This window comes from Zophobas morio, unplaced genomic scaffold (assembly GCF_036711695.1).
Source record: "Zophobas morio isolate AGI-343-1 ecotype UQ-CSIRO unplaced genomic scaffold, CSIRO_AGI_Zmor_V1 ptg000014l, whole genome shotgun sequence".
Taxonomy (NCBI): Eukaryota; Metazoa; Arthropoda; class Insecta; order Coleoptera; family Tenebrionidae; genus Zophobas; species Zophobas morio.
The window spans coordinates 22426449-22453688 of NW_026972119.1; the positions used below are offsets into that span (position 1 = coordinate 22426449).

At 31.3% G+C, this 27240-nt stretch overlaps 1 protein-coding gene across 1 annotated transcript; it reads right to left on the reverse strand.

Moving 5' to 3' along the window:
• Positions 1 to 9178: 9178 nt before the first annotated feature.
• On the reverse strand, positions 9179 to 10094 carry LOC135128902 (nanos homolog 3). Its single transcript, XM_064055981.1, has 2 exons — positions 9986 to 10094; positions 9179 to 9549 (listed from the first exon to the last, which is right to left on the reverse strand). Exons 1-2 carry the CDS (start codon positions 10092 to 10094, stop codon positions 9179 to 9181), a joined length of 480 nt encoding a protein of 159 aa, XP_063912051.1.
• Between the last annotated feature and the right edge of the window lie 17146 nt (positions 10095 to 27240).

A 27240-nucleotide genomic window follows, 5' to 3' on the forward strand; every position in this document is an offset into this window, starting at 1 on the left:
GGAGATTATTTAATAAATTGTTACAAACCACCGAACTAAAAACTTAGACGTCGCCAAATGGCCCCATTATTACCATACTTCGCTCGGCTAGCAAAAATCACGCCATTTCAGGTAGGATTTATCCGAGAAAAAGGCGGAGTGGAGAGCTGGAACGAACGGGAAGAAGGCAAGGCGATAATCTTAAATACGTAAATAAAAGTTGTCTCATTATTTTGGTGGCGGGTTTTATTGGCAACATTGCCTTCTGCAAATTTTATGAGAGAGCGAGTATCGGGGATTTTAATCGGGGGTGTCAAGGAGGAATATACAGAAGCTGCATTATCTTACTAAGTTACCAACTAATAGATAATTCCATTAATTAATACGCACGCGACATACCTATCTGAAGGGGAGCCCTTCAAAGGGGGGATTTATCAAACATTATACTAATTCAACGTTTCACAAACATGTGTTCGGGCCTATCAGTGGCGCAGCTTTTCAACATTTCGCCCAAACTAAGTTCGGGAGGAGCGAACTGACGCTGATCACAATCGTACCATTTTTGGCACCCCTAGGAAACAACGTCCAGACTTAGTTGTCTCAATTTCAAAAAAGTGACTTGCTTTAGTTTGTATATTATTTTGAAAATTTTGACATTATTCAGCACGTTTTTTGAAATCTTTGAAGAAAGAAGTGCACAGAAATGAAATTAAAAAAAAAACCTTTGACGCACTATACATTTTTTTATAAGAACAAAGAACACAAAAAATCAAACTACAATACCGCAAGAATGAAATATATAGGGTGAGTTCCTAAATACGCGGTCCTAGATATCCTGCGAATTATTATTAAAAATACTGAAAACAAGGTTAAAGTTGTACAGTTCTTTGAGTAACATACACAAAACTTATTTTCAACTACAGAGTGTTCTACGACTAGTTTTTTTAATAGAACACCCTATATTCACACCGTTATTTCAGTTTTTACAAATAGAACACTCTGTATTTTATTATTGCGTCTTTCAAAAAAGTCAAAAATTGCAGAAACCATCAACTTTAGATATAGAAAATAAACTTAAAAAATTAAGTTGTGTGTTATATTTCAAATATTCAAATGAAAATATTTCCAGCTATGTTGTTACTAAAGAACCGTACAACTTTGGTTTTTGACTTCTTTTGTTTTCAATAATTAATGAGATATAGAGGAACAGGCGTTTAGTGACTCACCCTGTATATAAATATAAAGATGTAATGCGCTGTTGCCCCAATGCGTTGTAAACATCGGGGACTATCTAAAAAAAAATGTCTTTAAATTGCAAAATTATCAAAATATATAGGGTGAGTAACTACGGGCGCTCCTCGATATATAATTTATTTTTGAGGGTTCTATGCGATGTTGCCACGTTATTCCAATTTATATAAAATTATTGTCTATGGTTATTGGAAAAAATTGCTTTTAGATTTTGCACACCTGGTAAATCGATAATCAAACTTTTGGAAAAAAATTCAAAATTGTACAACAAAATTTTACGTATAGAAAATTAAAGAAAAACAATGCTAATGGCAATTCGCTAATTAGAATTGTACGATTTTTGGATTCTCAATTTTTAATTTTTCGATTTTTCAATTATTGCATTCTTAGATTTTTATTTTGCATTTTTCAATTCTGATTTTTTTTTTTTGTTTTTTTTGTACTTTTTCAATTCAGTCAATAAGTTACTGAGTCAATCAATCAGTCACTAAGTCACTTCGTTACTAATTCAAATGTCTAAAAATTATAAAAACGAGAGATTGAAAAAATAAAAATTTACAAGGAGAACCTAAAAAGTGAAAAAGTATCTAAAATATAAAAAGAACAATTACAAAATAAAAATTAAGAACCTAAAAAATAAAAAAATAGACAACTTAAATTTCGATAAACTGTAAAATTAAAAATCTGATAATTGAAAAGCCCAAACAATTTTAAAAATCGCAAAATTGAAGAAACAAATTAAAAAATCGATTTTTCAACTTTTTTAGTTTTCATGTTAAATGTCTCATAACTATAATTTTGAAAATTTTCACTTTTTCAATTTTATGATGCTAGAATTTTTCAGTTTTTAATTTTTCAATTTCTCGAAGACCCAGAGACGAAAAAAGAGAGGGTGGGTGGGCGGGGCTAGTACCTGCTAAGATAAAACTGATTTTGGCAGATGGTATATTCTTTAAGAAAATAGAGGGTGGGTGGGCGGGGTTAGTATTTGCTAAAATAAGATCGACTTTGGCAGATCACATATTCTCTAAGAAAAGAGAGGGTGGGTGGGCGGGGCTAGTACCTACTAAAGTAAAAGTGATTTTGGCAAATGACCTATCCTTTAAGAAATTTAATTAAATTATTATAATAAAAGACACTAGAGACTCCAAAGCAGTTTCAAATTATTTCCAAACAGGAATACCTAGAACCTCAAAATTGTTTTAAATTTTTCAAAAAACAAACTGGTTCCCACGATTAGCTCAAAAACTGGATAATGAAATCTACAAGAAAATAAATTTCGAAAATAGTTGAAAAATGGTCCAAAGATGTTAAAAGCGCCAAAATTAGTTTTATATAATCAAATACTAACCCCGCCCACCCACCCTCCATTTTCTTGGAAGGTATTTGATTTGCCAAAATTAGTTTTATCTTAGTAAGTACTAGACCCCCCCATTCTCATTTAACGACTAATTCATTTTATTTCTGTTCAGTATAAGATCATTCAAAAATCAGGGTGGGTGGGCGGGGCTGATTATTTTCTTCTGTTGTTTAGGAGGTGAAAAAAGTAAAAAAAGCGCCAATAGTAACTTTTTTCTTATAGCATTCGCTATAGAATTTGTTTCTTATTTCATGTACCTGACTTGACTTGACTTAACGTGACCTGACCTGTTCTGATTTTTCTATTGTCTTAAATTAACAAATTTTAAATATTTCTGTGAATTTCCAAGAAACTGTCCAACTAATTTTCGAAAATAGTTAAAAAATAGTCGAAAATCTCAAAAGTGCCAAAATCAGCTGGCTAGTACTTGCTAAGATAAGACTGATTTTAGCAAATCACATACCCTCCAAAAAAATAGAGGGTGGGTGGGCGGGGCTAGTTATGTTCTTCTGTTGTGTCGGAGTGGAAAAAGGATGTGAAAAGTAAAAAAAAGCGCCAATCGTATTTTTTTTTGTTATACTATTTGCTATAAAATTTATTTCTTATTTCACGTTACCTCACGTGACTTGACCTAACGTGACCTGACCTGTCCTGATTTTTTTATTGTCTCAAATAAACAAATTTTAAACATATCTGTGAATCTACAAGAAAATGTCTTCACCTAATTTTGAAAATAGTTGAAAAATGGTCCAAAAATGTTAAAAGTGCCAAAATCAGTTTTATCTTATCAAACACTAGCCCCGCCCACCCACCCTCTATTTTCTTGGAAGGTATGTGATTTGCCAAAATTAGTCTTATCTTATCAAGTACTATACGGAATTATTTTAATTTTCAATTTTAACTTTTTCAATTTTACGATTGGTTTTTTTTTTATATTTCAATTATTTTGCAATTTTCCAATTATTCCATTTTTCGATTTTTAAGACCGAGTTTTATTTCATAATTCTTCTAGTTTTCAATTTTAAAGGTTTGCATTTTTTGATTTTCAGCAATTTTTCAATTTTTGAATTTAATTTTTGGCTTTTTCAGTTTTCCGTTTTTCATTTTTTTAAATTTTAATATATTTGTGTTTTTCAATTATCGCATTCTTGGATTTTATTTTCGACTTTTTACAGTTTTTGGATATTTTCAAATTGGTTTTTTCAGTTTTTCGAATTTTCCTGAAAGCGAGTTCTATTTTTCATTTTTTTAGCTTTCAACAAGAATTTCAAAAATAGAATTCGATCTTAAAGCCTAGGACGAAGCCAAAATATAGGGCGTGTATAAACTTAAAAAACTAAGTTGGGTGTTATGTCTCAAAAACTAAACACTCTGTCTAGTTGAAAATAATTTTAGTGTATGTTACTCAGACAACCGTACTACAACTTCAGTTCTTGACCTTTTTTTTGTTTTTAATAATTCATCAGATATAAGTAGACCAACAGGTGCTTACTGACTCACCCTGTATATTAATATAAAAATGTGATGCGCTGTTTTCCTAATGCGTTACTACACTATCTAAAAATTTGTCTTCAATAATCATCTTCAGTAATCATCTTGCAAGAATACAATATACAGGGTTAGTCACTACGGACGCACTCCTCGATATCTCACTCATTAGAAATAAAAAAAAGACTTAGACCAGAGCTGAGTAGCATACACTAAAATCACTATCAATTATACAGAGTGTTCTATTTTAGAGACTTAACACACAACTTTGTTTTTTTTTTAGAAAAATATATATTTTTGCACTTTTCAAATTTTTGGCAATGCAAAGGTACATAAAAAATCGTAAAGTGGTTATTTTTAAAATCTGAAATACTATTTTACAAGAACATAAACAAGCTGTGAATAGTGGTATAAATGTAACATAGAGTATTAATGTACTGAGTGTTCGTAAAAAACCCTTACATATTCTATTTTTTTCAAATAACATACTTTTATTAAATTACTGCACAGTAATTATATGATGGGGGTTCTGGTTAACATTTTGGTGGAAGAATTCGCTTCATTGCTAAAAAAAGTCCGCAAAGAATCGGAATAACTTGGCAACGTCGCATCAGCATTTCAAAAATAAATTATGGTTATAAAATCTGTGATGAATCTAATGAGAATATGTAAAAATATACATATAGGCTGTTCTATTCAAAAACACCAAGTTGTGTACTATGCTTCAAAAATTAAACACTCTGTGCAGTTGACATTAATTTTAGTCTATGGTCCTCTAAAACCTGTGCAAATTTAGTTAGTGACTTTTTTCAGTTTATAAAAATTAATGACATATTGCGCGTTTAATGACTCACCCTGTATAATTACAAAAATAGGAAGCGGTTGTTGCAGCTATTCTTTATTAAAAGTTTCGGTTTTATTAGGAAACGAAATCTATACCGATTTAATTCAGCTCGGAAGCTGCGCAACTGTGGAAGTAGAACTCTTTGGATCTTCATTTTATTGCAAAGTAAGTTTATACTAAGAAAGCTGCGGTGTTCTTTCTCTGAAAAACAATATAAGACGTAGTTCCAGGAAGAATTTATCTTATCTTTTCTCGTAAAATTGTTGTTGGTTGCGGTGAGCCATTTTCAAGGTCACATGATAATAATTCGTAAGTTTTAAAATATTAATTAAGTTTAACAGAATACTTTCATTAAAAATAAAGAAAGAAATTGTCCAACACAATTTTACAACTAACTCCATTGCTTTTATTTAAATTTTGCACACTTGGTAAATCGATAATCAGAATTCCCCAATCATTCCTTCCCAAGGTTTGATGACGTCATCTAAAGAAATTAGAAGTACATTTTTGGAACTACTGGAGTGATTGTTGTGAAATTTTAAACTGATTTTATTTGTGACATTATGCATGCACGTTTTTGGAAAAAAGTTCAAAAATGTGCAACAAAATTTTACAAGTGAACGCAAAAACTACGAAACCCATTGCTACTAAATTTTACACACATGGTAATTGGCTAATCAGAATTATACGTTCTGTGGTTTCTTCAATTTTTCGATGCGAAATTTTCAATTTTAAGCTTATCAATTCCTTAATTGCTAATATTTTTTTATTTCTCAATTATCAAATTCCTAGATTTTTTTTTCTACAATTTTGGGATAGTTTCAATTTAAATGTTTTTAATTTTACATTTTTTTCATTTTTTTAAATTGCAATACAAATTTCTATTTTGCAATTATCACATCCTTAGACTTTTATTCTGGATTTGTTTGTACAAATTTTGGATATTTGCAGTTTGGTTTTTTCGAATTTTAGTGTCTCAATTTTTATTTTGCAATTGTTCTAGTTTTCAGTTCAAGGTTCAAATTTTTCGATTTTCAACTTTTGAGTTTTTCAGTTTTTCGATTTCCTAGTCTCTTGGTTTTCAATTTTTTTTTAATTACTTAATTACTTCAGTTTTTCCAAATGGAGTTTCTCCAGTTTTCAATTTTCAATTTTTCAGTTTTACGATTTTTCAATTTCTGAATTTTTAATATTTTGGTTTGCAATTATAATTCGCATTCTACGATTTTTATTTTTTTACAATTTTTTGATATCTTCAATTTTCCTAGTTTTCAATTTTAAATGTTTCAACTTTTAATTTTTCGGTTTTTTGAAACACATTTTTTCAAGTTTTCAATTTTACGTTTTTTTAAATTTTAATACAAATTTCTATCGTTCAATTATTTTCGCCTTCTCAAATTTCTATTCTGGTTCTATTAGGTTTCAGTTTAACGTTTGAATTTTTCGATTTTCAATTTTTTGATTTTTTTTAATTACTTAATTACTTCAATTTTTCGATTTTTCAATTTCTGAATTAAGTAATATTTTAGTTTTCAATTATATCACATTCTTAGATTTTTAGTTTCCCGATTTATATTTTTATTTTAGATTTTTTTATAATTTTTTGATGTTTTCAACTTGGTCTTGTCAGTTTTTCGATTTTTAATCTCACGATGTTTGTTTTTCAATTTTTTAAGTTTTCAGTTTTAAATGTTTGAATTTTTTGGTTTACAACTTTTGAAGTTCCCAACTTTAAGATTTCTAGATTTTTAATTTTTCCATTTTTTTTAATGATTTCTTTCTGCAAGTTTTTGACTTTTCAATTTCACGATTTTTGAATTTCTTAATTTTTAATATTTCTACTTTTCAATTACTATCGCATTCTTAGATTTTTATTCTGGATTTTTATTTAATAATTTTCGGATGTTTTCAGTTTGGTTTTTTCAGCTTTTCTTTTTTTATTTTCTCGATTATTATTTTGCAATTTTCCTAGTTTTCAATTTTAAATGTTTCAATTTTTCGATTTCCTTGTTTCTAGATTTTTATTTTTTTATTTTTAACTGCTCGTTTCTTCAATTTTTCGATATGGAATTTTCCGAGTTTTTAGTTTTAAATTTTTCAATTTTACGACTTCTCAATTTCTTAAGTTTTTATATTTCTATTTTTCATTTACGGCATTCTTATATTTTTATTTTGCATTTTTTTACGATTTTTGGATCTTTACAAATTGGTTTATTCAATTCTTCCATTTTTAGTTTCTCGGTTTTTATTTTGCAATTTTTGTAGTTTTCAGTTTTAAATGTTGCAATTTTTCGATTTTCAATTTTTGATATTTTAATTTCAATTTGGTTTTTCTAGTGTTTCGATTTTTAGTTTTTCGATTTTTTAATTTCTTTACATTTAATTCTTAGATTAGAACCAATAAGAAGTTCATTATTAATCAACTTTGATTTAGAAATATAATTAATTGCTGAATGTGTAAATTCGTCAGATTTTTCAAAATTTTTTTGACATAAAGCTTTCTTATGGCCTGGAGGAATTAAAGATCTGCTGTTAAGTATATCGAAACAGTCATTCCTTATTCTAATAAATTTGACTGTAGCTCCACAGCCTTGGAACTCAGGCACACCTAATTTTTGTTCACAGTACTCCAACGAATCTGCTACGGATCTACTAAAAACTTTAACTGCTAATCTAACTTTCATTAATAAGAACGTTACTATACGCCTATGGATAACTAAAGTATTCAGAAGATAAGATCCAGAAGATTTCAAAGAACTTAAAGAATCAGACGGATGTGAAGAGTTTAAAGAATCTAAAATGCCTAAGATTTAGTGGATCTACATAATCTGGCGTACAGAATGTACAAGGATCTAAAAGATCTTATATCTACAGGATCCCAAGGATCTAAAAATTGTGAGGAATTTTAAAAATCTAAAAGATGTGAAGGATCTCAGTTATTTAAAGGATCAAACAGCCAAAGAATTTGAAGAATTTAAAGAATCTAAATATCTCAAAGATTTAAAAGACCTAGAGCATAGATGAACTCTTCAGAACACAGAAGGGATCCAGAAAGTTCCAAAGAACCGAAGGGTCTAAATGTTGTAAAATCTACAGGATCCTAAAAAACTGTAGGATCTTAGGAATCTAAAAGATGTGAACGAAATCATGAATCTAAAGAATGTGAAGGATCTCAGAATTCCAAAGGCGGTGCAGGATTTAAAGAATTTGAAGTCTAGAAGATCTAGCGGATCTAGATTTTCTGGAGAATTTAAAGGATCTGAAGTCGCTAGAGGATTTAGAAAGATTAAAAGACCTAAAAGCTCTACAGCATCCCAAGGATCAAAAGGTGTGAAGAATATTAAAAATCTAGAGGTTCAAACAGCAAAAAGACCTAAATGTTTCGAAAATTCAAAAGATGTAGAAGATTTACAGGATCTAGATTATCTAGGAATGTAGGTTAGCTAAATTCTTCAGAAGGCAGAGAAGATACAAAAAGATCATAAGATGTGGACGACTTCAGGGATTTGAAGAATGGCATAAGATCCAGAGGATGTGAATGATGGAAAGAATCTAAAAAGTCTACAAGATACAGAGAGAGGATGTGAAAGATATGAAAGAGCTAAAGGATCTAAACACTTTAAAATATACCTAATGGATGTGAAAGATTTTAAAAGGTCTAAAAGATTTAATGAGTCTAGAGAATTTGGAGAATCTAGAAGTATAGGCTCTGAGGATCTAGAAAATGCAAGGCATGTTAATTATCTAAAAGGAGTAAAGGATATCACCAGTGAAAGGTTAGAAGATTTGAGGGTTTTAGAGGATTTAAAAGATCTGCATTATCTAGGTTAATTGAGAGGATCTAGATTAATCTTCAAAGGATATAGAGGACCTAGAAACAACCCCAAGGGTTTGAAAAGTCTACGGATTCATAAAAAATCAATAGAATTTCAGGGACCTAGAAATGGAAAGGATCTCAAGAATCAACGGATGTGAAGGATATAGAAGATCTAAAAAGTCGAGAAGACTTAAAGAATCTAGATAGACTTAAAATATGTTCAGTTTTTAAAAGTCTAAGTCAAGCAGGTATGCAACCAACTTAACATTAATTATCCTATATTCAGAGAAAAAAAACCTCACGCTATATTCTCAATATATTCAACATTAATACAAATTGTACACAAATCAAATATCCTAACACAATACATACTCAAACTAAAATATCAGAACACAAAATATATTCCATAAAAAGAACACAAATATCACTTAAGAAAGTCTTATTTATGATTAATAATTCTTGTGGCCTTCCCGTTCGACAAAATCCTGTACTTTGGTGTCGGTCGCACATTTTCGGAATTAAACTGGGGGCAGTGGGACCTCGTGTGTGCGTAATCTCCAGTGGCCCCACACAAATCACAAATATGTTTCCTTAAAACAGGACACATAATTTTCCCGTCCACAGACCTCAGACAATGCGAAAAAAAAACTTCGGGCGGTTCTCCATTTTTTCGACATAGCGTACATAATAATCTTGTGTTGATATTTTCTATGCTTCTTAAAGGGGATGGTGGGTGTTGGTGGTTGTTAATTGGCACATTGTTGGTGTTCTTTGGGGAGAAGGGCGAAGATGACTTGTGGTAATGAGCCACTATAAACAAACAAAAAAAAATTGTACATGGGGGTGAAAATGTGTTGATTTTGTACTTACTGGGTGTGGGTGGTACTTAAGTAAGAACGGTGTGATCGTTGCTGTGGTTGTGAGCAAACTGAAATTGGCAGGGTGGGATGAAAACGGTTAAAAATTTATACTTTGTTCCTTTGACTCCTGGCGGCGGTTCCTTTACAAGTTAACAGGTGTCGGCGTCATTAAGAAGTGAAATATTGGTACCGAAACAGAAGCGGCGACTTTTGTCGGGATAGATGGGTTGTTATGGGGTCGGCGGATATTTGCGACACTAATTATTACACTCCCTAACTTGTAACTACTTTTTTTCATTACTCATTTCATTATGTACAGAGATTTCTTTCCTCTTTTTTTTTAACTGACTTTCATTTCATAGTACTTGATTTTTAAATTTAAATACATATCGGCCCATAAAATCTTACGAAATACACATCCATAAAATGGGGAGCGTCCCGGTCAGTGTCGGATTGTGCCGCCGAGACACAGGGAAATTCTTCGGAGCCCTTCATCATAGGCTTCACATATACAGGATGTTACAAATGCAATAAATTTTAAGAAAAAGTATATAATTAAATATTAAATAAAAGTATCTTCAGTATTTTATTTTTACGAATTTGAAAAAGTCTTGAGTGCCGCATTGTTTTTTTTTTTTTAATTCGGGAGATTCTTGGATACCCTGGTATATTATTTTGGGAGCCCATGGAATTTTTTTTTGTAAATTATTTAAAACAATTTTGGGGGACTTTGGTGTTCTAATTTTGGAAAATCCTGAACTGACCGTTTGTGAGTTAATTTTGGGCCCCTTTTTTTTGAAAAATTTAAAATAATCTTGAGGTTCTAGGTATTCCTGTTTGGAAAGAATTTGAAAGTGCTTTGGAGCCTGCAGTGTCTTTACAAAGAATAATTTTATTAAGTTTCTTAGAGGATACGTCATTTGCTAAAATCAGTCTTATCTTAGGAAGTACTAGCCCCGCCCACCCACCCTCTCTCTTTTTAGAGGCTATGTCATTTGCCAAAATCAGTCTTATCTTAGTAAGTACTAGCCCCGCCCACCCACCCTCTCTTTTCGTACAAGTTATGTCATTTGCCAAAATCAGTCTTATCGGATTTTCCAAAATTAGTCTTATCGTAGCCGGTCCTAGCCCCGCCCACCCACCCTCTTTTTTCTTCGAGGCTATGTCATTTGCCAAAATCAGTTTTTCTTAGCAAGTACTGACAATTAACTTTTACAAAAAATGATCAAAATTTGGAAACATTACGAGCTTACTTATATGCACAAGGCAGGAATTTTGAACATCTTCTCTTGTGTTTAGTTGGTTATGTTTTAATGGATTTTTCTTTGCTGGGTTTGTTTTTGTTTATAATTTATAAATATCTTATTAAATGTTTTTTTCTGGTGTATTTATTAATGAATTATTGTCCTAAAAAAAATATAAAGTGGATTTCAGTCACCATCGTTACTAAGAAATCAGAAAGTAAGCCGGAGGATATTCACGCATTAGATTTGTGCAGTGTTGCCAATTTTACTTTTATTAAATTAGGTTTTTTTGTAATCTACATCATAAAGAATGTTTGGCTAGTTTTGATAAGATAAAACTGATTTTGGCACTTTTAACATTTTTGGTCCATTTTTCAACTATTTTCTAGGTATTCCTGTTTGAAAAGGATTTGAAAGTGCTTTGGAGCCTCTAGTGTCTTTTCTTATAATAATTTAATTAAAGTTCTTAAAGGATAAGTCATTTGCATGATGTATTGCTCAATAATCAAAATATGAAGCTCTCACAGACTGTAAAATTACTAGGATTGACACTAGACAGTCAAATGACGTGGACGTATTATTTAGAAAATCTATGCAAAAGATTAGCAACTGTTTGTTATGCTTTGCGTAACCTAGTGCGACAATGCAATTTGAATACGGTTATGATATTCTATTTCGGGTGCTTTCAAAGTATTTTGCAATACGGAATCGTGCACTGGGGTCTTTCTTCTAAAGCCCAAAGGGCCTTTGTTATTCAAAAATGGGCCATTAGAATTATTACTGGTTTGAAAAGAAGGGAGTCTTGCAGGAAAGCCTTCAAAGAACTTAGGATTTTAACATTACCAAGTCTATATATTTATAATGTTGTTTGCTATGCTTTCCAAAACGTACAAGTTTTACAAGGTAGTAGAAACTCATACACCTATAATACTCGACACAAGGACCACTTGCTACCTAGACAACATAATACGACATATTTCCAGAAAGGTCTTCAATATAATTCTTGCAGAATGTTTAATAAATTACCGACTGATATAAAAGAGGTAAATAATATTTTAAAGTTTAAAGCTAAAGTTAAATCGTACCTGCTGGGATTAAATTGTTATTGTATAAGCGATTTTCTTGCTGCTTAGTAAAGCTTTCTTGTTCATTTGTGTTTGTTGTTACTATTTCTGTTTGACACAATAGTATTGTTACTGTTAATGTCTAAATTTCTTGTTTATTGACGTAACTGTAAGTCATTTACATAACAATGTACATGATTTATTAAGTTGTAAATAAATATTATTATTATTATTATTATTATTATTATTATTTGCCAAAATCACTCTTATTTTGACAGGTACTAGCCCCGCCCACCCACCCTGATTTTGGCACTTTTGAGAATTTCGACTATTTTTCAACTATTTTCGAAAATTAATTGGACAGTTTCTTGTAAATTCACAGAAATATTTAAAATTTGTTAATTTAAGACAATAGAAAAATCAAAACAGGTCAGGTCACGTTAAGTCAAGTCAAGTCAGGTACATGAAGTAAGAAACAAATTCTATAGCGAATAATAATAAAAAGTTACTATTGGCGCTTTTTTTTACTTTTTTCACCTCCTAAACAACAGAAGAAAATAATTAGCCCCGCCCACCCACCCTTATTTTTGAATGATCTTATACTGAACAGAAATAAAATGAATTAGTCGTTAGATGAGAATGGGGGGGGGGTGGTTCTAGTACTTACTAAGATAAAACTAATTTTGGCAAATCAAATACCTTCCAAGAAAATGGAGGGTGGGTGGGCGGGGTTAGTATTTGATTATATAAAACTAAGTTTGGCGCTTTTAACATCTTTGGACCATTTTTCAACTATTTTCGAAATTTATTTTCTTGTAGATTTCATTATCCAGTTTTTGAGCTAATCGTGGGAACCAGTTTGTTTTTTGAAAAATTTAAAACAATTTTGAGGTTCTAGGTATTCCTGTTTGGAAATAATTTGAAACTGCTTTGGAGTCTCTAGTGTCTTTTATTATAATGATTTAATTAAATTTCTTAAAGGATAGGTCATTTGCCAAAATCAGTTTTATTTTAGTAGGTACTAGCCCCGCCCACCGGCCCTCTCTTTTCTTAGAGAATATGTGATCTGCCAAAATCAGTTTTATCATTGTTTAAGTATATTATAGTTGGACAACCTATACGGAGAATCACTTTCCCATGTAGAAAAGAATGAACATATATTTTTCATCTCACTCGCTTCACTGTGAAGTGGCGGTACCTTACGAAAGGAGGTAAAAATAGTCTGTAAGCACGTGATGTCGATAAGGTAGTAAACGGACGTATTAGTGAGTACGTTGTACGGGGAGCAGTCACAAAATAAGCGAACGTACGTGTTGAAGACTTTACATATATATGTAATATATTTATATGTAGTGCATACCTGTTTCCTGTATGTGGTAGCACGTATATTTGCACAAAAACAAATAAAGGTTAAGGTAACAAAAATTTAATATTATCGCAGTATATTGTCCATGAACTGCATGGCTAACATATATGCGTCCCTTCGTCCACCACTTTAAAGGCACAAAATTAAACGACCACTACTTTAATTAATATGTAAGAAGTTATCTAGTTTGCCTCCAGAATAACTATGGGTTATCATCAAACTATGAACACCAAATTAATTCAGTATGAACATCTTACGTATTTTTTTTTATTAACAGTAGTCAAATCACTAAATACATATTGTCTTCGAAACTAAAATGCATTTTATCACAAAATATTTACCACCATTTAAATATATACGATTTAGACATCAAGAAATAAATTTAAAATCGCAAAAATTAAATGTAGCAGACTTAAAATAGTCTTAAATGCGTCTTGTATGTACGTGCTTATCAGTATGTAGGCATTTGAACGCACAGCAATAATCGTTCTTGATGAGTGATGACTAGAGAGCGGATTTCTGTCGGGCTAGGCAAGGCCAAACTCGGTACGACTCGTACGGGATGGGAATTCATTGCAGTTACGGGCTGCACTTCGTTTATTTGAGATTAGAATAACACTGCTTCGTTGCACTCTGTTGTTAATTCCAGTTCTCATTTACTTAGCCGTTTGATTAATATAGATCGTTAGTTGTATTTATGGAATAAGTGACGATTAAATTGAGTGATTATCTATTACCCGCTGCTACTGTGTGCCGGCGATCCAGCGCCTCCCCACCTATAATCGTGACGTAGCCCGACAGAAATCCGCTGTCTAGTGATGACTACTGTAACACAGTAAATTCTCGAAATCGAAAATTTAAAACATTGAAAAATTCAAATGTGGGAAAATTGTAAAATCGAGAAATCGAAACATAAAAAAATCAAAAAAATAAAAATTGGAAAGTCTAAAATTTAAAAATCGAGAAATTGAACAATCGGTTAATTCAAAAATCGAAACATCGAACAATTGGAAAATCGAAAAATAAAAAAAAAATGGAAAATCGAAAAAAACTAATAATTTAAAAATTGAAAAGTTAATATTGAGAAATCGAAAAACTGAAAAATCACAAAATTGAACGGAATATCCAAAAATTAGGAAATTAAAAAATTGAGAAACAGAAAAGTCAAAAAAGCAGAGTCGAAAAATCGCAAACTTAAAAAATCGAAAAATTGAAAAATCAAAAACCTGAATAATCGAAAAATTGAAGAACTGAAGAACTGAAAAATCGAGAAACCGAAAAATCTAGAAATTTAAAAATTAAAATATGGAAAACTTGAAAAATTGAGAAATTGAAATATAAAACAATCGAAAAATTTAAAAATTTAATGTATAAAAAACAAAAAACTGAAAATCCAAAAATAAAAAATCGAAAAATCTAGAGGTCGAAAAATCAAAGAATCGAAGTATTGAAAAATATCAAAACTGAAAGAAATATCCAAAAATTGAGAAATCGAAAAACCAATAAAGCGAAGTCGAAAAATTGAAGAATTGTAGAACTGAAAAATCGAAACTTTGAGAAGTGGGAAAATCAAAAATAGATTAATTGAGAAATCAGAAAACTGAAAATTTAACGTCAAAATTTTTTCATTGAAAAATTTAAATACTGAAGAACTGAGAAGTCAAAAAATCGAGAAATCGAAAAATCTAAGATTCAAAACATTGAACAATTAAAATATCGCAAAATTTAAGAATCGAGAAATCCAATTCAATTTAAAAAATTGAAAAATTGAAAAATCGGAACATTAAAAAATTTGAAAATCCATAAATTGAGAAGCTCAAAAGAAAAAAATCGAGAAACCAAGAAATCCAAAAATCGAAACATCGAAAAATTCAAAAACTGAGACATCGAGAAATCGAAAAATCGAAGGATCGAGAAATTGAGGAGTCGTAAGTCGAAAAGGAAAGTTAAAAATTGAAAAATTGATAAATTGAGAAACTGAACAATTAAAACAACGAAACATCTGAATTCGATAAATTGAGAAATTAAAAAATTGAATAATCGAAAAATTTTAAAAAAAGAAAAACTGGAAAATCGAAAATTAAAATTAAAAAATTTGAAAAACTGAAAAATTGAAATATAGAAGTACTGAAAACTCGAGATATCGAAAAACCTAGAATTTTAAAAAATGAAATATTAAAACATCGAAAAAAAGGTATAAAACAAACGAAGAATTGAAAAATCTAAAGTTTAACAATAAATTGAAAATCCAAAAAGTAAAAATCGAGAAATAGAAAATTTGAAGAATGGAAGAATTGGAAAAGCCCAAAATTGAAATATTGAAAAATTGAGACATTTAAAGTTGAAAAATCCAGAAATCGAAAAGCCGAAAAGTCTCAATAGCGTATTTATAAATCACAAGATCAGGACTATGCTATTTTTTTAAATTTAAATAACATTATAAATTGGAAAATGTTCATTTTTTTTCCAAAAATCTTGACGTCCAAGGTGAAAACTCAACACGGATGCATAAACCGTAAACGGAGGATATAGTATTGTAAAATTTGGAGATTGCGTCATTTCATTGCTGGTGACAAATTTTGGTGAGTGTTTTACCATTTGATAATACAATTTGAAATGTAAATTTTGTCATTCGGAAACATTATGTATTGAATCGTTAAGATGTTCAAGAACTTTGTTCACTTATTCGTTGTAAAGTCCAATGGTCGAAACGGGTTAGTTCTTCGTAGTGGATGTGTATCAGATCAACTCTAACGCATGTCGACTTATAAATAAATCGCAGCCGATATTGGCCTGAGTGTGGTTTGGTCTGTAGATCAAACAAGTTCTCAGGCGACGAAAAATTGCATGTGGAGGGGGACTTCGGATTACAAATCGTGCGAAGAAAGTAATAAATTTATATCGGTGTAAAATATTTGGGAGATGGATTTTCATTCAGCTGGATTAAAATTATCATAATCACTATTGATATTAATTAACACAAAATGGCGCGCAAGTTATCAGTTGATTTCATTAATAAATTCGTAGAAACCTATATGGGATTTTTTCATGCCTTAGAAAATTAAAAAGTAAAAAATACAATAACAAAAATTTTAAAATGCGATTTACGAAAAATTAGTTGACCTGTGCAAAGAAGAAAATTTTGGAAACGCTGACAAATATTATATCTTAAAAAAATTAACACTTGAAGAAGTGCTTTCGGCGTAGTATTTTTGATGCTGGCGTGAACAAAATACTCTGTGTCTGTGTCAGTGTGCAGTGCGCAGAGAGTTAACTGTGCAAATCTAGCCGAAAATCCGAAAACCAGAATACCAGATCACTGTGTGACTGTGTGTGTGTAGGGCTAGCATAACGGAAGTAATAAATCATCCCATCGGTTGAAGAACCTTGGGTCGGTGCATTGATGTCGGTGTTCGGTGTTCTATCCCGAGAGGGGCCCAGTACAGAGTACATCCAATAAAATGGAACAGACAAAATAAAGCTTCAAACATGATTATTTTTATACTAAACTTCTGAAGTTTATAAACTGCACATTTTATTTATTTATTTATTTATTTATCTTGTTTTCGAAATATAATAAACATTTCTGTAACTTATTTTAATGTAAATTATATTCATGTGGTTGACAAAATCAGATGTAATATTAGATTTTATTACAGCAGAGTGGCGTATCCTTTTTAAATTTTAAAAGTTACGGAAACTAGTTCAAGAAACAATTAGTTATCTCGTATTTTTGGAACAAAATCTACCAAAACGTCGGATTTCATCAATTCTTTTTCATAGAAACAAACTGTCTTCAAAGCAGCCTTTAACAACCCGATATTACAAACATGCGTTTTTTTTTCTGTCTTGTAATTATTTGTAATGTCAACGCCGAAAGTTTATGTCATTCTATTATTTACTTTGAATATATATTTTCATTTTGCGTTAATATTTTTGTAACACCACGAATCAAAATTTTACTAAATCTTGTAAAACTAAACAATTATACCAGTTTAAAAACCCTTGGAAAGTTTCTGTCAGTCTTCAGATATAGTCAAATAAAAATAGACGTCAAATTCATTTAAATACAATTCTTTCGTATCACGTTAAAACGCGTTGCTTCATATTTTTTATGTCAAGTATATTTTTTTATTTTGTACATATATGTCTATACACATTACTCCTTACGGAACAATGTTAATTATGGATTTATGGATAACTCCTCGTATAAGAGACGAGTGAAGGGTGTTTGCCTTTGCTAATGTTTGATGGCGCCATCTCAAGTAGAGTAAAATAAACCTAATACGTTCGCTCACTGTAGTGAAAATGCGCGTTGACGAAAAATTTGTCCCACGCCCCCTGGATTCCTTGTCCTAAAGCTCACTATTTAGGCGAAGTAAAATTTGTATTAGGTTGTCCAACTATAATATACTTAAACAATGGTTTTATCTTAGCAGGTACTAGCCCCGCCCGTCCACCCTCTCTTTTTTCGTCTCTGGGTCTTCGAGAAATTGAAAAATTAAAAACTGAAAAATTCTAAAATCATAAAATTGAAAAAGTGAAAATTTTCAAAATTATAGTTATTATGAGACATTTAAAATGAAAACTAAAAAAGTTGAAAAATCGATTTTTTAATTTGTTTCTTCAATTTTGCGATTTTTAAAATTGTTTGGGCTTTTCAATTATCAGATTTTTAATTTTACAGTTTATCGAAATTTAAGTTGTCTATTTTTTGATTTTTTAGGTTCTTAATTTTTATTTTGTTATTGTTCTTTTTATAATTTTTAGATACTTTTTCATTTTTTAGGTTCTCCTTGTAAATTTTTAGTTTTTCAATTTTTCGTTTTTATAATTTTTAGACATTTGAATTAGTAACGAAGTGACTTAGTGACTGATTGATTGACTCAGTAACTTATTGACTGAATTGATAAAGTAAAAAAAAAACAAAAAAAAAATCAGAATTGAAAAATGCAAAATAAAAATCTAAGAATGCAATAATTGAAAAATCGAAAAATTAAAAATTGAGAATCCAAAAATCGTAAAATTCTAATTAGCGAATTACCATTAGCACTGTTTTTCTTTAATTTTCTATACATTCGCCAATATTTTTTTGGGACTGTCAACCCGAAACTCACGTATCTGACGTACTGAAGAGTTAATGTGCCATTTTCCAGACACCCGGTATACACCTGTAATTGTGGTGTACATATGAATTCGCTTTAAGTTTTTTATCTAAACCGCTAAATTTTCGCTCACTTAAAACATACGCTTAGCATGCTCCTTTTTCGGACCGTTTTGCTGCCTTGAAGCTTGATTAATGAAATTTGTCCTCTCTCTTTTGAGGAGACAAAAACAATCAAATTTATTTCCTGTTAACGTAGAAACTTGTCATCGAAACGCACCAACAGTGAATTTTTTCGAAGTCTAAACATAAACACTCGAAATTACCCATGCAATAAGACATTGAGAAAACAGTTTTTCCCGTTTGCTATTTGTTTAAAACATATTACAGTTTGTCCTCACGCTGTAATTTATTTAGAATTGCTTATACAACATTGATTACAGGTGACTCAAAAAAATTAATGAATGAATCCTTGCAAAAATGTTGATGACGTCATCATAAAATTTTGTAAAAGAAAAAAAACTCATTTGAAATATATGTGTAGCACACTGCTTCACATTTACTTTTAACATTGTGTACATATCCTATTTTAAGTTTTGATGAAAAGTCAAATCATAAGCCCCGCCCACCCGCCCTGTCTCAGTTGTGACGATATTTCTCTATTCGTTGTTAGCAAACAGCAAAATCTTTATTTTTCTACGAGAAATTACCAAAATGAACCCCATCTTGTCAGAACAGGTTCTGGAGGCAACGGACAAACCGGTAAGGCTTCACGGAAGGCTTGGATTCTCAAATGAGCTTTAAGAATACTTTCTTTATGTTGGAAATTAAACCATTGGCATTTTCATATTGATTCGGATAACTTCAGCTACTTACTAACTTTGCCCCTTGGTCGGACAACGAATGAACAATTCGTCACAATTGAGGTTGGGCGGCAGGCGGGGCTTATTTTTAACTTTTTTTTCTTGACATATATACTTTCAACAACAAACATGTTTCACATGGTAACTTCTTGTAGAGAAATAAGCATTTTGCAATTAAGCTCCGCCCCTCGGCTCGCCACGAATAAGAAAATTCATCACAATTGAGATGACGGCGGGTGGGCGGGGTTTGTATTTTGCTCTTTTCGCAATTTTTATGTTTTTTGACTTTTGCTCCGCCTTTTTGCCATCTTTTTGTAAACTTTTTGTTCTTTTTTATTTTCTCTCTTGTGATGTTTTTTTTTGTAGCCATTTTTGTTATTTTTATCTCGCTTCTTTCTGTATTCTGTTTTTTGTTACTCTATTATGACTTTTTTGTCGTTTTTGTCGTTTCTTGTCACTTTTTATAGTCGCCTTTGGTTGTTGATTTTTTTTGAATTTTTGGTTTCTTTTTTTGTTTTCTTCTTTTGTCACCTTTTATATCACTTTTTTTCGGCATTTTTGACTCATTTAAGTGGCATTTTTAACTCTCTTTTTAGGTACTTTTTCCATTTTTTATGTTGTTCGTCTTGTGTTATGGCATTTTGTTGCCTTAAAAAATTTGATGCATTTTTCCTTCTTTTTGTTTCTGATTTTATTGTCTCCTTTTGTCGTCATTTTCAGTCGTTTTTTCTCACTTGTTTTGCTTTTTTGTGATTTTTTTTTTGTCGTCTCTTGTATCACTGTTTGTAGTCGCCTTTGCTGTTTTTGTAGGCTTTTTTGTGTGTTTTTGTCGCTTTTTTGTGTTTTTTGTTGCCTTTTTATCACGCTTTTATTAGCTTGGGTTGTATGTAACGGAATCTTTGAGCTTAATTTTCATCGGTTTCTAAAAGTCTGATCATCTTGAAACTTTGCACACGTCTCAAGGATCGATGACAATGCAATAATTTGATAACAGTTTCCCATTATCCTTATTAGGACCGCCAGGATTTATAAATTCTTTTATGGATCCTGTGTAGTGGAGTAAAAGAGATAAAGCTAGCGCGCGATCTGCGCATGCTTGTAGTATCTGGTTTACTCTTCGTTGTAATAATTATAGTCTTGATTAAAATACAAATAACGGATATTAAATGAAAAAAACAAGAACGGACTTTTAATTAACTAAACGTGTGCAAAAATGGCTGATCGCATTTTAATTCTGTCAGTATATACCACGGTTATCTCTCTCCGTGTCGATTATACCGATGTGTACCGATTATTTCTGTTTCAAGGACAATTTCTGCATAGCTTTGGTTTTACAGTCGGTAAAGAAGGAATTAATTATAATTAAAACATATCTAATCATGAATTCTCACCAACTTAAATAAAGAAAACAAATTTTGATTCAGAAATACAAACATGGAGGAAAATTAACTATTTGGGGGGTAAAACTAACCACAATGATGAATTGTGTCCCGTTGGTCCGTGAGGGCGATTGATTTCGAACTAATTCCCGTTGATCGATCATACGGAGACCACTGAGTGGTTCTTTCTAGAAAAATCTAAATAAGTAATTAATTCCCCAATTTATGAATTTGTCGCAGACTAAAAAATGAAAAATAAATAATAGTTTAAAAAACTAAAAAAACACGCTTTTATTGCTAATCGAACTAAAAACTAGAAAATAATTTTTAATGACAGAGTTTAATATTACAGTAGTAGAAGATCAAACAATCAATCATAATAAATCACCTCAAATTAAAATTATAATAAAATTTAAGTTATTAACAGAATAATTCAATTCAGAGTAAAAAGCGTGGGGTGCATTTTACTGCGGTTCATAACTATCCTCTCATAGATAGTTGCCAATAGAATGATTGTAATATTTAAAATATCAAGCACCCCACGCTTTTTACTCTGAATTGAATTATTCTGTTAATAACTTAAATTTTATTATAATTTTAATTTGAGGTGATTTATTATGAGTGATTGTTTGATCTTCTACTACTGTAATATTAAACTCTGTCATTAAAAATTATTTTCTAGTTTTTAGTTCGATTAGCAATAAAAGCGTGTTTTTTTAGTTTTTTAAACTATTATTTATTTACTGACCTTTTTTCATTTTTAAAGATTTTTTTGCCCCTTTTAGTAGCCACTTTTGGCTTTTTTTTATCTCGCTTCTTTGTGTAGTCCTTTTTTTTTGGTTGCTTTATTATAAACTTTTTCATAATTAATCCTGTTTTGTCGTATGTTGTAACCATTTTTGTAGTCACCTTTTTTGTTGTTCTTTTAAAGAATTTTTTTGTTGATTTTTGTCCTCTGGTTTTGTAGCTTTTTTTTGTTTTTTGGTACACTTTTTACGGCATTTTTTAGTATTTTTATGACTTTATTGTTCTTTGTTTTCGTATTTTTTATCTCTTGTTGTAAACTTTTTATTCTTTTTTGTTTTTGTATTTTGTGAATTTTTGTCACCTTTTTTGACTTCATTTTTTTACTGGTTTATTTGTGGACTTTTTGTCCTTTTTTTTGGACTTTCGTCTTTTCTTTTGGACTTTTATCCTTTCTTTGTTTTCTTTTCACCAACACATGGCGTAAATTTGATTTATTGTTTGTAAATTCACAGTTCATGTTAGGATTTTACTAGTTAACTTGTTCTAACACAAGTTTTACCGTCAGAAATTGTTAAGATAAAGCACTTGCTAGGAGATTTCATGAAATTCACTTAGTCAAGACTCATCCTTTTTGTTTATCAAATTATGAGTAAAGTTTATGGATGCTTATACACAAGTGTTACATTAGAATACTTCTTAAGCCTTCACACAAGATTGCTAATAGTTTATTTACGGCAATTAAACCAATCTAACGTTGTCCCACTCGAAAGGACCGTGAAAGTGCGGTAGAATTCATATTATCGTGAACTGAAGTAAGGAGGGATTAAATTTTTCACATTCCTCGCAACGCTGGATGCATTTTGTGTTTATTTATCATGTGTTGGTGTGAGACAAGCTGGGGACAGTCCACGATATAAACTCTCAAAGCTAATTGTTTTAAGTAACCAATCACTGGGATAATGGCATAATTTAACATCATGTAAATTCTTGTTATAATATATTCAAGTAACTCATGCATTTTTTCTGTCTCGCAATTTTAGCCTCAGTAATTTTCTTTGCTGTATAATTTAAACTGAAAGTAAATTTTCATGCTCTGCAGTTCCTAACCTCACGGAATTTTTTATCTGCACAAGTTTTATTCCACACTAGATCTTTTTTGGTTTTTATAAATCTGCTAGTTTTTTTCATCTAAATATTTTATTGATTAATGTTTGCTGATGTCTGATGTCTTAATCTCAGATAAGAATTCTTTGTTGTTTAGGGCTCTTTTTGAAACTTTAACACTTGTTCAGTTGTTGTTTAATATCAGAGTTATAGAAAGCGGAAGCGGAGTGCGCGGTTTCTTGTGGAGCTGGCGGTCGCGCCATCTGCACAAAGGATGCAGGCTTTGAATAGAAGTCAAGAGGGCGGTCGGGATGACACGAGTTTGCGACCGTAACGGCACGTTTCTTCGTTAGATAGAGGGGTGCTGGGCGGATGTGGTATACGATAGGATAGAATAGAATCACCGTCGTGGGGGGAGAACAGCCACAACCAGGACCCCCAAACTCTGCTCGTGCTAATTTTGTGATATTCAAATATTTGCATTGATTGAGAACGTTGATTTGATTTCATTCAAAGTTTTTTTTTGTAGCTGAGCATTAAGAGGTATCTTCAGCCAACACAACTTAGTCGCAACTTTTTTTTTTTGTCAGTGAAGAAATAAATAATTTTGTGTCCTCCATATCGAGGACGATCACAGCCAAGCCAAATTTTTGAATTTTCCGCAGGCTTTCAATTTTTTTTCACATGTCAATTTAAGGCGGGATTTTCGGGTTATCACAGTATTTAGGGTGTTCTTTCAAAATATGTAATGTAAATATGACGTCATCAACTAAAACCAACGTTAAACCACATCACTAGTAAAACATTTATTTCAGAGTACAGTACGCGCAAAAAGTAAGTCGAGCATTTCCGTCGAATTTTTTTAATTCCAAATTTTGCGACCCACTATACGTTATCGCAATTTAAAAGTCTTGAGTGTCGCATTGTTTTTTTTTTAAGTCGGGAGACTTGGATACCCATGGTGTATTATTTTGGAAGCCCATGGAATTTTTTTTTCTTTTTGTAAATTATTTAAAACAACTTTGGGGGAATTTGGTGTTCTATTTTTGGAAAATTCTGACCTAACTTGTTTTTGAGTTAATTTTGAGAACCCGCTTTTTTTTGAACAGTTTAAATTAATCTTGAGGTTCTAGGTATTCCTGTTTGAAAAACATTTGAAAGTGCTTTAGAGCCCCCAGTGTCTTTTCTTATAATAATTTAAATCAATTCCTTAGAGGATACGTTATTTGCTAAAATCAGCCTTATTTTAGCATGTACTAGCCCCGCCCACCCACCCTCTCTTTTCTTCGAGGCTATGCCATTTGCCAAAACCAGTTTTTCTTATCAAGTACTGATAACTAACTTTTTCAAAAAATGATCAAAATTTGCACAAGGCAGGAATTTTGAACATCTTCTCTAGTGTTTAGTTGGTTATGTTTTAATGGACTTTTCTTTGTTGGATTTGTTTTTGTTTATAATTTATAAATGTCTTATTAAATGTTTTTTTGGTGTATTTATTAATGAATTATTGTCCTAAAAAAAAAATAAAAGGAGGATTTCAGTCATCATCGTTACTAAGAAATCAGAAAGTAAGCCGAAGGTATTCACGGATTGTTATTATTATTTTGAAGAGTAAATCCGCCATTTTCCAGACACCCGGTATTCTCATGTAATTGTTGTGTACGAATCCGATTTAAGTTATTTCCCTAAACCGCTAAATTTTCTCAACAAAATTATAACACAGTAGAATTACATTTTACAGAATGTAAATCTCAGTGAAGCGGTGGTTTCTATATCGGCAATCGTACCTCCGGGTCGCACATGTCCTAATTTTTGTTATGGAAAAACTCACTTAAAACATATGCTTAGCATGCACCTTTTTCGGGTCGTTTTGCTGCATTGTAGCTTTTAACATTGTGTACCTATCTTATTTTAACTTATGATGAGAAGTCAAATTATAAGCCCCGCCCATCCACCCTGTCTCAGTTGTGACGATATTTTTTTATTCGTTGTGAGTAAGCAGGCGGAGCTTAATTGCAAAATCCTTATTTTTCTACGAGAAATTACCAAAATTAACCCATCTTGTCAGAACAGGTTCTGGAGGCAACGGACAAACTGGTAAGGCTTCACGGAAGGCTTGGATTTTCAAATGAGCTTTAAGAATACTTTCTTTACGTTGGAAATTTAACCATTGGCATCTTCATATTGATTCCGGATAACTTCAGCTACTAACTTTGCCCCTTGGTCGGACAACGAATGAACAATTCGTCACAATTGAGGTTGGGGCGGGGCCTATTTTTAACTTTTTTTCTTGACATATGTACTTTTCTTTCAACAACAAACATGTTTCACATGGTAGCTTCTTGTAGAGAAATAAGCATTCTGCAATTAAGCTCCGCCCCTCGGCTCGCGACGAATAAGAAAATTCATCATAATTGAGATGAGGGCGGGTGGGCGGGGTTTGTATTTTGCCTTTTTTTGTTACATGTTTCGCTGCATTTTTTTTATCTTTTGCTCCGCATTTTTGCCGCCTTTTTGTAAACTTTTTGTTCTTTTTTATTTTCTTTCTTGTGATGTTTTTTTTTTGTAGCCGTTTTTGTTATTTTTATCTCGCTTCTTTCTGTATTCTGTTTTTTTGTTGCACCATTATGATTTTTTTTTGTCGTTTTTTGTCACTTTTTATTGTCGCCTTTGTTGTCGATTTTTTGATATTTTTGGTTTACTTTATTTTGTTTTCTTCTTTTGTCACCTTTTATATCACTTTTTTTTGGCATTTTTGACTCATTTAAGTGGCATTTTTAACTCTCTTTTTAAGTACTTTTTCCATTTTTTATGTTGTTCGTCCTGTGTTATGGCATTTTGTTGCCTTAAAAAATTTGATGAATTTTTCCTTCTTTTTGTTTCTGGCTTTATTGTCTCCTTTTGTCGTCATTTTCAGTCGTTTTTTCTCACTTGTTTTGCTTTTTTGTGATTTTTTTTGTCGTCTCTTGCATCACTGTTTGTAGTCGCCTTTGCTGTTTTTGTAGGTTTTTTTTGTGTGTTTTGTCGCTTTTTTGTGTTTTTTGTTGCCTTTTTTACTGACCTTTTTTTATTTTTAAAGATTTTTTTTGCCCCTTTTAGTAGCCACTTTTGGCTTTTTTTTATCTCGCTTCTTTGTGTAGTCCTTTTTTTTTGGTTGCTTTATTATAAACTTTTTCATAATTAATCCTGTTTTGTCGTCTGTTGTAACCATTTTTGTAGTCACTTTTTTGTTGTTCTTTTAAAGAATTTTTTTGTTGATTTTTTTGTCCTCTGGTTTTGTAGCTTTTTTTTTGTTTTTTGGTACACTTTTTACGTTCCTTTTTGTCGTGGCATTTTTTAGTATTTTTATGACTTTATTGTCCTTTGTTTTCGTATTTTTTATCTCTTGTTGTACAGTTTTTATTCTTTTTTGGTTTTTGTATTTTGTGAATTTTTAGTCACCTTTTTTGACTCCATTTTTTTACTGGTATTATTTGTGGACTTTTTGTCCTTTTTTTTGGACTTTTGTCCTTTCTTTTGGACTTTTGTCCTTTCTTTGTTTTCTATTCACCAACACATGGTGTAAATTTGATTTATTGTTTGTAAATTCACAGTTCATGTTAGGATTTTACTAGTTAACTTGTTCTAAACACAAGGTTAACCGTTAGAAATTGTTAAGATAAAGCACTTGCTAGCAGATTTCATGAAATTCACTTAGTCAGGACTCATCCTTTTTGTTTATCAAATTATGAATAAAATTTATGGATGCTTATACTCAAGTGTTACATTAGAACACTTCTTAATCCTTCACACAAGATTGCTAATAGTTCATTTACGGCAATTAAACCAATCTAACGTTGTCCCAGTCTGGAGAAAGGACCGTGAAAGTGCGGTAGAATTCGTAAACAAAAGTAAGGAGGGATTAAATTTTCCCCCTTTGGTAGTTATCACATTCCTCGCAACACTGGATGCATTTTGTGTTTACGATAGTCCACATCAGAGAGATCTGCTAGTTTTTTTCCATGTAAATATTTTATTGATTAGTGTTTCCTGATGTCTGATGTCCAATCTTAATCTCAGATAAAAATTCTTTGCTGTTTAAAATGTCACGATAGTGTATGGCGAAATTAAATGTTGTTTAAGGCTCTTTTTGAAATTTTGACACTTGTTCAGTTGTTTAATATCAGAGTTGTAGAAAGCGGAAGCGCAGTGCGCGGTTTCCTGTGGAGCTGACGGTCGGACGGATTTGCTTCCCGATAGGATAGAATAGAATCACCGTCATGGAGGGAGAACAGCCACAACCAGGAGCCCCAAACTCTGCTCGTGCTAATTTTGTGATATTGAAATATTTGCATTGATTCAGAACGTTGATTTGATTTCATTCAAAGTTTTTTTTTTGTAGCTGAGCATTAAGAGGTGTCTTCAGCCGGCACAACTTAGTCGCAACTTTTTTTTTGTCAGTGGAGGAATACATAATTTTGTGTCCTCCATATCGAGGCCAATTTTTTTTTATTTTTCGCGGGCTTTCAATTTTTTTCGCATATCAATTTAAAGCGGGTTGTTCAGGTTATCACAGTATTTATTGTCATCAACTAAAACCAACGTTTAACCACATCACTATTAAAACATTTATTTCAGAGTACAGTACGCGCAAAAAGTAAGCGATTTGCTCGACCATTTCCGATGTGTATTTACTACACATAATCACAAAACCACTAATTATGGACACATTTATTTACCTCGTCACTCTGTGATTTCCAAACCGGCTGACCTGCGAACTCTCCTTTTCTA